At 35.8% G+C, this 12,486-nt stretch overlaps 1 protein-coding gene across 1 annotated transcript; it reads right to left on the reverse strand.

The window, feature by feature from the left end:
• Nucleotides 1–218: 218 nt before the first annotated feature.
• On the reverse strand, nt 219–1,553 carry LOC130216022 (L-rhamnose-binding lectin CSL3-like). Its single transcript, XM_056447903.1, has 6 exons — nt 1,526–1,553; nt 1,278–1,361; nt 1,086–1,133; nt 856–991; nt 558–661; nt 219–480 (listed from the first exon to the last, which is right to left on the reverse strand). The coding sequence occupies exons 1-6, from the start codon at nt 1,551–1,553 to the stop codon at nt 467–469; spliced, it is 414 nt and encodes a 137-aa protein (XP_056303878.1). The 3' UTR covers nt 219–466.
• Between the last annotated feature and the right edge of the window lie 10,933 nt (nt 1,554–12,486).

The raw sequence follows: 12,486 nt of genomic DNA on the forward strand, positions 1-12,486 counted from the left end.
AACAAACAGAACTGGCACCAATGAGTGTCATTTGCAGCAGTTCATCTTTCAGTTTTTGAAAAGGTTTGTCAGGATTGAAGTAACTTTTGCCAGCTTCAACAAGTCTGGCCATATTGTAACCAAAGTCTTAATGCATCTCATTTATACAAACAGGTTTCTAAAGACCCTTGATAAAACTTATTTTAACCAAATAAAACAGGAGATCAACAGAACCAACATTTTCATGTCAAAATGCATTTATTTAATGCAAACCATACTCAAAAGGGAGAGTTTTGTATTTGTGGAACAAATCAGATTTTGGTTAACCATTTAGCACATTTAAATGCTACAGTTACACTACAGCACATCCATAGCCATCATGGTTTAACCACAGTTAGTGAGAAGGTTAATCTTCATGAGGGAAGGCTTCAGAAACGCCCCCTTCTTTGTGTTCCCAATGAGATGTTGACAGGTCAAATCCACAAGATCAGCCCCTACGACCTGCAAAAATAAAACTGTGGCTTAATGGGAGTTTTAACTCATCTCGAATAACTTTGCTGCTCAGCACAATAACTTACGCTTGCAGCAGTATTTGACTCTCAGGAACTTGTACGTGCCGACACACGGATCAGAGAATACACTGTTGGTGGCTGATATGGTGCAGCTCCCACGTCCATCACAGCTACACAGACAATTCATGAAACCAATTTGATAAAATTGGACATACCAGTTTGTTTTAGTTGTGTAATGCTTATGAAAAAAAAAAAAAAAACACCATAAGGAAGACCATACAAAAGTTTGCCCATCACATGCCCCCCCCCCCCCCCCCCCCCCCCCCCCCCATCCAAAAAAAAAAAAAAAAAAAACACACTATACCTTCTGGACACAATGTACAGAGAGTTGCGTGAAATGCAGTTGGTGTTTCGGATTTGACCCCATGGACGATGGTCAACGCAGGTTCTTCTATCTGTACGTCCATAGTTTGCAGCAAGTATGTGGATCTTACTAAATCCTACAGAGGAAAAAAAAAAAACCCCACACACTACATCAAAACCACAATATTTAACCCACATGCTTTAATATATTGGGACACTTTTACAGCTTACTTGGACAAGACAACACCAGATCAAGTCCCTCACACGCAGTTACGATTCCTGTAAAAAAAGGACAGTCCAGCTTCAGTAACTTAAGTGGACAAATTTCATCTACTTCAAGAAAATCTGGAATGATGTAATCACTAAACCAGAGCAGTTGATTTATTTTGGGACAGGAGATTTATTTTGGGACATAAAACTCACTAGAAGTCCTCCTGCAGTAATCATCATCATCATGACCACGGTCACCATTTGCTGATATCGGCAGGCTGGAGTTCAGAAGAATTACTGAAATAAACAAGACAGAACTGATTAAGACACTGGAGCATTGCTATTCACATTATTAGTAGCACAAAACCTGATTCAAAGAAACAAAAATTTCACATGAAAACAGTATAACTAAAATAGAATTTCACTGCACATCTGCTTTCTCAATTCAGTAAGAAACTCACAGGTGAGAACTAAACTGAGAGAAAACATGATTCTGCTGTCGTCCTCAACATTCCATGCAGCCTTTACTGATTCAACTTTATAGGCCGCTGGTGTGAGTGGTCAGCGACACCTGTGTGCCACACCAATCTGCAGTCCCACAAAGGACAACACGAGAATGAGTGACCAGCGCATAACAGTTCTGAAGGGAAGTTAATAAACATTATCAATCAATAATAATATAATAAAAATAATTATAATAATATTGCCTTTATAAAGGCAAATGCAGAAAAGAGGAAGTGCTAATGACTAGACTAAGATTAGGACATAGTAGTTTAAATTTCACTCCTGCTTTAATGGGGAAAAGTTTATCAGATAAATGTGACGAGTGTAATATAACAGAAAATGTAGAGCATGTCCTTATGAAATGTAATAAATATAAGACAGAAAGGAAAATCTTGAAGGAAATAATGTATAAATTAGAACAAGAATGGAGATTGAAAGAATTATTGGGGCAGTTGGGAAAAATTTGGGAAATTAGCAAGGCTATTTTAAACTTCCTTAGAGATACGGGACTGGAGCATAAGATATAGATGATTATCATTTTTTTATTTTTGAATGTACGTGAACCCTTGAAGTTGCACGTCCCGGTACAGTAGGTACAGATCCGTCATTAAATCAAGAAAGAAAGAAAGTTAATGAACATCAAATTGTTAGAGGCTTATGCTTGAGCAATCTACAGCGTGCAAATTCAGCCAACTTGTGAGAGAGAGAGAGAGAGAGAGAGAGAGAGTAAGTGTGTGTGTGTGTGTGTGTGTGTGTGTGTGTGTGTGTGTGTGTGTGTGTGTGTGTGTGTGTGTGTGTGTGTGTTTTACAGTAAACGGCATGTTCTCGCAGAATAAAGCACAACAGGTTTATCAACGACACAACAGGACTGTAGGCTGCGTTCACACTGCGAGGCTTAGTGCTCAAATCTGATTTTTTCTCAGAGCTGATTTTTTTGCATAGCTGTTCACAGAAAAAGTACAGATACGGACAGCACAAAATGTCTAATTATGCACACAATATATGAAGTAAGCACGTTGTCAGAACATATATTATTGCCCTTTTCACAGACAACCGTGGTGTATTTCATGAACTGTAAAGGATTGTTTTGCTACAACTGATCTGTATTTCGGCATTTGAAAATAAGTCACTTTTTTCTATCGAAGAGAAAGTTCCCCCTTGAAATGAAAGTGTCCCGTCCTTTGGACCAATAGTATCATCCTGCACAACTGGAGTAGCTGCACATTAGACCCTTTTCACAATGATGTCGCTTCACTTCCCCCTATCGGCAACGCAGTGTATTTTTAGTTCCGGTTTACCTTTGAATGAATGGGAGACTTCTCTGGAAAATGTACAAATAAAAATATTAACATTGCACGATCTGATTTAAGACTATTATTGGTATTGGGCATGTGTCCAAATGTTTCTCTTTTAAAAATGATCTGCTTTCTGAGTTTGAAAATGATTCTTTAAGTTATTAAGAATATGTATAAGCTATTGTTTATCAAGAAAAGCATATGTTTGCAACCTTTTCACTTATTAATTAGTTTTTTTCCTCAATAATGGATTTATTTTTACTTTAATGCTGCTCTGAATATAAATTTATATCATTTGTTGTATGTAAATGTTCCAGCATGAGTACAATTCTTTACTAAATCTTCTTATATTACCTGGTAAGTAAATGCAACCAGTTTCATAATTTATTATTTACTGATCTATTAATGTTTTGTTCAGTTTCTCCATTTGAAAGAAGAAATTATGTCCTACCGCCACCTTTTGGGTGGATTTAATTTGATATTAGTACTGCATTTTAATTAATAATGCTACAAATAAATTCATAATCTAATAATACTGAATTCAAATGCAGTCTTCTTGGTGTTATTTTTGCAATTGTAATTTTTTAAATGCTTTTGTTTGATTATTAAGAGTCACATACAACATTGTTATTCTATTTAATTTAATTTGAATATTAAATAGACATAAATGTTTTATGTTCATGAATAAAATACCTTTATAGAAATAAGATGGCAGAGAACTGAGCAGTAGAATGTGAACAATATGAATGTGTTTGTGAATCAGCTGTCCACTGTATAGAACCACAGTGAAACGCACACCGTTTTATTTATTTTTTATTTTTCAGGACACAAAAAAATAATAATAATAATAATAATTCTGACATAAAAAAATGTTGAGCACCCGTGTAAACATCTGAAATCTTTATTTGACAAATACTGACAAGTCCATACCAACTTCATCTGCAGTAAAGACAGCAACACAGAGCAATAGACTCTGTTTAAAGTCCCATTTTTCTTGGTTCAAGCAGAAATCTGGATGATCTGTAAGTTTTTTAGATGTCAGATGTCTCACCTTGGATGCAGACAACAGAAACCAGTCGTAGTCACAGTCTAACCGTTTCTGTAGTAAATATACAGCTGACTGGCTGAGTTCTCTATGGGGATTTCTGTGTAGGCGGAAGTAACCATACACTGCGTGGAGTGAAACCAGAAACCGCGTGACGTTATGTGAAAAGGGTCTGCAGCAGCACCATCTACCGCATTAACAACATCTCAATTTTTTCTAATGTTCCAAGTTTCTGCACTCTATTGTTAACTGTTATTGAAACCAATAACAGTAAAAATATAAAAATAAAAAATTCAGATTCCTGAAAAAAAAAAAACACCTACCGCATAGAGTGGAGGAACTATGATGTCACTTTGTAGTCGAATCGGCTGCTAGCATAAAACTGGTTCCCTCGATAAAATCCCTATAGGATTTTCCCATAGGCTTTTCGAAGATTGCAAATAATAAGCTCTATGTTCAAACACCTTTCATTACACTTACACGTTTTATCCAGCTGGATAATCCTCACATGAAAATTCAACTTCAAGCACTTTTGGATCTTAAATGGAAACGCAAGAATTGAAAAGCTAACATTAGGCTATAAACAGACTACACTGCCCTCGGGGCGCTCGTCTGTGACGTCAGCACCACTCTGCTACAGACAACTTTTCTAGCTTATTTTTAGAAATATGGTCCATGACAAAGAGTTAATCTCTCTGTTTATTATATTATAAACAAATAAATACGTAAATACACCTACGTGCCTTTTGGAAAAGGCACAACCTACGTGCCTTTTGGATCGTTTTTACGTGGGAAATACTTCTGTTTTGCTTTACGGTTGTTGTAAAAGTTTTAAAAATATCTATAAACGTGCCTACATAATATTATAATAAGACATATTTAAATAAGTGTATCGCTCGTGTGCCCACAGCCCGCTTACCGTAACAGATGACAGAAATGAGGCGTGAGGGACAAGTCCATCAAATGCCTGCAAGTTCCATCATGGACACAGAGCAACATTCAGTATTCTTTTTATGTCACGAAGTACAGCGAAAAGTAGCCCGTACAGTCACCACTGCTATACATTTTATGGAGGAGTGTAAATATTGCCGTTATGATGGAGTTAAATGTGTTCAGATGAAAAAAAAAAAAAATCATTGAAAAATCACTTGATCACGTTAAAATGACAGTTATGGCCCGTTTCCACTGAGTGGTACGGTATGGTTCGGTACGTCTTTTGACAGTGGAAACGGCCATAAAAGCGTACCAAACCGAACCGTACAGTACCACTTTTTCAGCACCCTTTCGAAAGGGTACCAAACACGAGAAAGGGTACCAAAAGGCGAAGCTAGACGTTCAGCTAAACGCTAATGGTTTACAGAGATACGTCATTCGCTTACGCAACAAGCCAGAATGAAAACAAAAAACCCGCCATGTTTGAAATACACAGCGAGAGATTACAGTGGATTTATATATACATATAATAACGAGCCATCATCGATCCGGGCTCAAACAAACCTTGTCATCTTGATGAACAGCAAAAAGCCATGGAGTAGAGCAGAATCTACTCTGTGCCTTTTTTACCAGGCAGTTTGAAGCGCGAGCGGTTCCGCTTTCTTCCTTGAGTTCGCCGCGCGTCTATATCTGAAATAACAAACTTCTTGAGCTCATGATAATAACCTGCGCTTGATTATTGACATGCTTTTAAAACCCGATCCTGTCAGACACTCACAAATGCGAGAGTGAAGCGTGAAAAAAGAAAGGAGAAGCCGGAAAAAAGGAGCACATTATTTTTCAGTAAACATGAACAAAATGCCATGTTTAACTATTATCTTTACCTTTTGGACTAATATGAACTGGGAATGATGGAATTACTGTTTAACAGAGGCTACATGTGCTGCTGAAGATTACAGACACGGATAAGAGGTTTTCACTGACTGTGGGCTATATTTTGTGTTGTTTTTTGAACCCAAATAAGGACTAAATGTCTGTTGTGTGTAGTTCTTTAGTTGGTAACATATCGGAGACTGTAAGGGGCTATATGTGTTTATATATGTTTATTTATTTAGTTATTTAATATTATTACAGACGTTACAGTAGGCTGTTTCGTCATTGATCTGCAGTTATAATCAACTCATGTTCATAGAAAAGGTTAGTAATAAACATTTCTACACAAGTATTTATGTGTGTAAAGCATCTGTTTTGTGAGAAGTGCTTCTCATATGATATGTGAGTGACCCGTACAGCTTTACTGTAGACATTTTCTCGAGCGAGAATGACGTCAACTGAAACTTTCTGCCATACACCATGCCCACCAAAAGGGTACCCTTGGTAGTGGAAACGCAAGCCTGATAAAGGTGACCCGTACCGACCCGAACCGTATCGTACCGTACCAGTCAGTGGAAACGAGCCATTAATATGTAGGTGTTTTTACACATTTATTTAAACATTTGCATTACTGAGAGCAGGAAAGAGACAGGCTGGACTGGTAAGCAATATCTTTATAATATCGTTTAATTAAAATAAATGATAAACAAACTAATCTGTCTTGACTGCCTTTACAAGTGAAGGCATTATCTACGCATAATATGAAATCCCAATTAGAAAAACACTACAAACTATAAAATACTATTCATGAAAATACCTAAATAACAGACAAATCCAAATGCCCAACACAAGCGAGCTGCGCTCCAGACCAGTTCAGCTCGATGACGTATAATGCCTCCGACACCGCCTGTAGTCCAGTTTAGCAACTTGATAGCAAACGTCTTTTTAAAAAAGCGTAACCGATTGAAAAAAAAATTAAGAGTGTGCTGTAACTGATGTGTTTTATGTCGTAGAACAAAATGTGAAAGTATCTTGAGTTTGTGTTAGCCACGGACCATATTTAAGCGATTTTACTGAAATCCCATTTAAAAAAGCAATTGACTTTGGGACGAGGGAACCAGAACAGCTAAAATGCTAACTCGCTTCCAGGTTTTTGCATACAAATTGACGTCATAGTTCCTCCACTCTATTGGATAAAATAATGAAACTGCATTTCTAGGACCATAGTTTTGTAACAGCGCCACCTGCCGCATTGGATGAATTAGCGGAAACTTAAGTTTCAGGACTGCCTTTCCAGCACCACCTACCTGATAAGGTGATATAGTGAAACTGCATTTCTAGGGCCGTAGTTTTGTAACAGCCTGTTTTTTTATGTAAAATACACCAGTGAGGTTAAAGTGGGAAACACCTGCTTTGAGCAACAATTTTAAATTAAAACAAACAAGTTTACAGCTAAAAAATAAAAGAAAATGTTTTTTAAACAGATATTGTGAAGAAAGATGAAAAACTGTAACTATTGACTTCCATAGTAGGAAAAACAAATACTATTGAAGTCAGTGGTTACAGGTTTCCAACATATTTCTAAATAACTTCTTTTGTGTTTAACAATGGAAAGAAATTGATAAAGATTTGAAACAAGTAAAGGGTGAGTACATAATAAAATATTTTTTTATCCTGTTAATGATTACTATATTGTACAACTATAACTTAATGACATTGGTCTAAAACTCAATTCCTGGACTGTCATAGCTCTACTCAGCCCCTAAGTAAACACAACTGATCCTGGTCTAATCAAGGTCTTCAGGGTAACTAAAAATGTCCAAATAGCTGTGAGTTAGAGCTGGTTGGAACGAAACGGTGCAGATCTTTGGCTCTGTTGCAGTACAAGTTGAAGCCGACTGTTTCTCAGTCTCCACTCTGAAGTCATGAGGTGTATTTCTATGTTCTGCAATCTTCTCATTATTGATGTGGTCTCTTCCAGATGACTAGCATGGCTGCTAATATTAGCGCAACGAGTGACTCTGTCCTTTCTCTCCAGTTGGAAACTCAGATGGATGATGCTTCTGCTTAAACCAGGTCTACTCAATAGATACGTTCACCTTCATTGCTAAACAGTTATGTGTGTAATCTGTTTTTGTCATGTTTTCTTGATATTTTACTATATTTTGTTGCATATCTGGTGTGAATTACCACTCTCAACAGTTTAACGACATGTGTCCAGTAGGTTAGTGGTAGTGCAATATTTCAGGCCAGTTTTGTCCATCTCAGGCAATCTTTTCATGGTTAGATGTTACTTTAAATTTTACACTCACGACGTCCCCACAACACACATTCAGTCTCTGTGTTGGAGTTCACACTGGTGCATTAACTTGAATGAATCTGGTCCCCATAAGTAACTATAATGTTGTGTGTGGAAGGTCCTCATAAAGCATGTTTTACTCAAGGTGTGTGTGAGAGAGCACAGACAGAAGTTCCAGGACAGGAGTAAATATTTAAGTTGAAGCCGACTGTCTCTCAATCTCCTTTCTGAAGTCATGAGGCGAGTTAATGTTCTGCAATCTTCTCATTATTGATATGGTTTCTTACAGATGACTAACATGGCTGCTAATACTACTGCAGCAGGTGACTTTGATGCTTCTCTTCAGGAAACTCAGATGGATGATGCTTCTGATTATTGGTGTAGTCCCAAATTTTAAATGAAAGTAGGCAAAGAAACGGTGAAAGTCGATGTTTCTTTCATTCATTAGCTATGTATGTATGTATGTATGTATATATATATATATATACACACATTTAGGACGACTATCCATTTAAAAAGAAAAAAAACATAACAAATTTGTTCATTTTAAAGGGTAATGCTAATAGTCTAATCCTATTTAATGATTTATGTTTAGCTAATAGTGCCACCCCCACCCCCCCCTCCCAACAGACTCAGACATTGGCTGTATGTATACAGTATGTAGCTTATTTAATCATTTTATTATGGAAAAAAAGAGTCATTCAAGATAGTTACAACAATTTAGTTCAATTTTATTTAAGTTAACTCAATAGGGCCTGTGCATACATGGAAAGACAGCTTTTTAACTTAGTTTCTTTACTGGCTTATTACTTTACATTTAATAGGTTCCTTTAAATATCAATTAGCCATTATTTTTGATTGTCACATTCGTGCATGCTTGTTTTAAACCAAGCTATTAGGAGTCTGTCATCTGTTGTACTAGTACTATTTTATACTAGTAGTTACCCTTTTAAATCGCATAGTTACGCGATTTATGAGTAGTCTTTGCCTCATCGTTTTTAGTGTTATAATTAGTGTCGTTCCCTGTAGCGGTAGGCATGATTAAGACAAATGTGAAATACTGCGATTTTAGGAATTTAATTTTAGGGTGGATCAGGATCAGATCCTTTTGGGGTAAACAAAGAAAAATGTGTTATATACATATATACACATTTTTAAGTAAGAATTCAAAATAATACACTTAAAAATGTTTGACTAATATGGTAGGCTAGAATACTAAACTAGCAGTATTCCACTGTATTGTATAGACAGGCAAAGTCATTTGAGTTCTGAATGAGCCAAATAGGCTCAACATACCCGTTTACTGTAGTACAAATTACTTTCTATATTCAATAATTTTTTTCCATGTATTAAATAAAACTGCCACTTTTTAAATTCAAAATGGCATAAATATGAACATATAAAAATCTACAGGTTATTTTACATATTTCACTATCATAATATAAGTCATAATAAAAAATAAATAAATACGATACAACACGTGATGTTTTCCTCTGATATGCAGTTAAAATTAGTACATTCAGTAAGTGGTTCTGTCACTATGTTTAATCCTGTGCATGAATGTATGCTATAGTTAATACCACATGCACGGTAATGTGTTTTATAATCATAGTTAAATTTGAAATAATCATAGCGAAATGTTTGTTAAGAGTTGCATTTTTGCTGGAGTAAACAGATGTGATGATGAGGGAAGCGTCGGGAACAGTGGAGGGGGAAAACCGATTGCTCCTCCATGATCCTTTGATTGGGGTAAAAATGATACAAGTGTTTCTGTAGTAAAGAACTACAAATATGCAAATATTATAAAAATCTTTGGATAAACACACACCTTCTGCTCTCACTCTGCACAGCTGTGGTTTGCTGATTAAATGGAAAACGAGCTGAAAACGCCGCTGTTTTCATATCAAATTTAAAGGGGACTGAGGCGATCATTTAGTAGTGTACAGTTCATGAGCTAAATCGCAAAAAATTCAAGGGGGATGAATAGCTAAAGCGACGACCATGCTGTTTCATAAATTTACCTGATCGTTTCGGGTTGTTCAGTGAGACATCATTCAGCTGACTTGTCGGGGTCTTCGAAAAACTCTCACGAAATTTTCTCACAGCTGCTGCAGTCGTCAGGGGGCGGGGAATGGTGCAATTTAAACAAAAATGTACCAGTTGCAACCAATCAATATGCGAGTTAAAAAAACATTTGGTATATAGTTATAGACGACGTGAATACACGTAAATAAGGGAAGTTTAATCTGAAAAAAATAGAGTATACCGAGGGTATACGCAATTATTGATCCTCAGAAATCGTAATACCCAAACAGCTCATGGAAAAAAGTAAGCATGCTGAGTATACGTGCGTATAACAAGGACTACACCACTGCTTCTGATCAAACCAAATCTATTCAACAGGTACAGGACCAGAATTAATTTAGTTTCTCTCTTAATTTTGTTCTCTCTCTCTCTCTTCTCCATTTTCTACGTGGCTCTGATTTACTGTATTATATGTATTTTTAACATACATTTTACTGTACTGTATTTAATGTATTATATCAACCAGACTGATTGATCAATATTGGCATTGGCCATTAAAAAATCTCATCTGGGTCAACCACTAGAAGAGACTCCATGCTATGTAATTGTACTTAGTCAATAGTCTGATGTTTGTCTTTGTCTGATAAACTACTACTGAACTTTTATTTCACTTACAACTTTATTTTAAAACAGAAAGATTCTACAAATACCACATGTAAATGATAAAACTGACAATATCTCAACAACAGTTGCAAATTTGCAATTAATTGTGGCATTTCTACTTTATTTGTTTTATAGATGTAATGCACAAATCTTCAGGATTCAACATCACAGACACAGTGAACAGTCTTGCACCCAAAAGCACCTGGAACATGAGAAGAACCCAGTCAGAACACACATAACAAAAAAGAAATGGGGCTAGAGAGTGATCTTTCGTAATATGTTCTCATAGAGCCTTCAGCAGACGTGGCTCTTCCTCCTGCTGAAGTGAATACGTCATCACGATCCAAGAGATCAAAACATCATCAGATGAGCAAATGCCTTCTGGAATGGAAAAACAGTACAGTTTTACATTTATAAATTGCATCACAGTTTAAAGAAATTATTACTGTAAACAAGTTCTCTGACATGGCAGGGTTTGTAACTTATGGCTTAAAAAAAAAACATGAAATAATTTGTTAGGTATAAAATGACAAATATTTAAGCTTGACACCGATTAAAATCTGCGTTTCTTTTGTTTTACATATTCTACTGTTACACGTGGCCATTTGTAGTTTAATTTAGCATAAAGCAACATATGTCTAACAGCAACATGTAAAGGTGGCCTTGCAGCACTGTCTCCAGAAGGCATCTGATGATGTTTTGATCTCCTGGATGCGTGTTGATGTATTCACTTCAGTAGTAGAAAGAGCCACCGCTGCTAAAGGTTCTATGAGAAATATTCAACATGTTAAGAAATATCAATAATAAAAATAAACAAATCTTTTTTTAAATGTTTACTATGCACAAGCGATGTAATTTGTTAAACTAAAGTTTCAAAGTAATTTCTACTTTTACAAATAATCTCAAAAGCATGTAGTTCTTATCATCATTACAAATATAACTGAACTACATCTACAAATGTTTTTGCAGTGAACAATTATTTAAAAATACGCTCAACTAAATAGTTTTATTGTAGTCATAATGTCATAAAACCTTTATTTTTGTTGCTCAACCCATCCAACATAAGAGTGAATCAGCTAGCATTGCACATGTAAGCTTTTCTTATGAAACCACAATTATATTAAGTAATAAGTTCCTCTAAATATTGGTTACTTTAGACTGTGTGGAATGATAGCTGGAAGACATTTCATTCCTGACAAGCAGTTTTAACAACAACAAAAAAAGCATTTTCAGCAAGCTGAAGCTGCATCCTCAATGTTGGTTATGATGCTGGATGCCATGGTACATATGGTATACCCCCTTAGCACTGATCCCAAATTCAAAAGTTTTGACAGGAGATTGAGATCCCAAAGTTTTTACAAATGAACTCCTCTAAGTTTCCGTATTTGAACCACTGGAGACACATGGGCTGTTTTGAGAGTGTTGTTGGTTCCCTTCTGGTCATTGAGTGTCTTGCTGCTATGGGGGGTCAGAAGACCATAAGTTGGACCAACTTTATTTTTTACATTTTTCATATTATTAAAATGGCCAAATTCTGACCGAGGAAAGTTGAATGTTCTGGCCAGTTTTCATTTTCATTTTCACTTCAGTGTTTAATTTAAACAAGTTTTAACAGATTTCTAAAAAAAAATGTAATGATACATAAAAAAGATATACATTTCTATTTTAAAACAAGTATCTTTTCAAATCTTTTTATTCAAAACTGTCATTTATACAACTGTAAAATAACTTCGTTTAAATGCCTAATTGTGAATAAACACTTATACTAGTATGGTAAGCAATTTG

This window comes from Danio aesculapii, chromosome 22 (assembly GCF_903798145.1).
Source record: "Danio aesculapii chromosome 22, fDanAes4.1, whole genome shotgun sequence".
Lineage (NCBI taxonomy): Eukaryota > Metazoa > Chordata > Actinopteri > Cypriniformes > Danionidae > Danio > Danio aesculapii.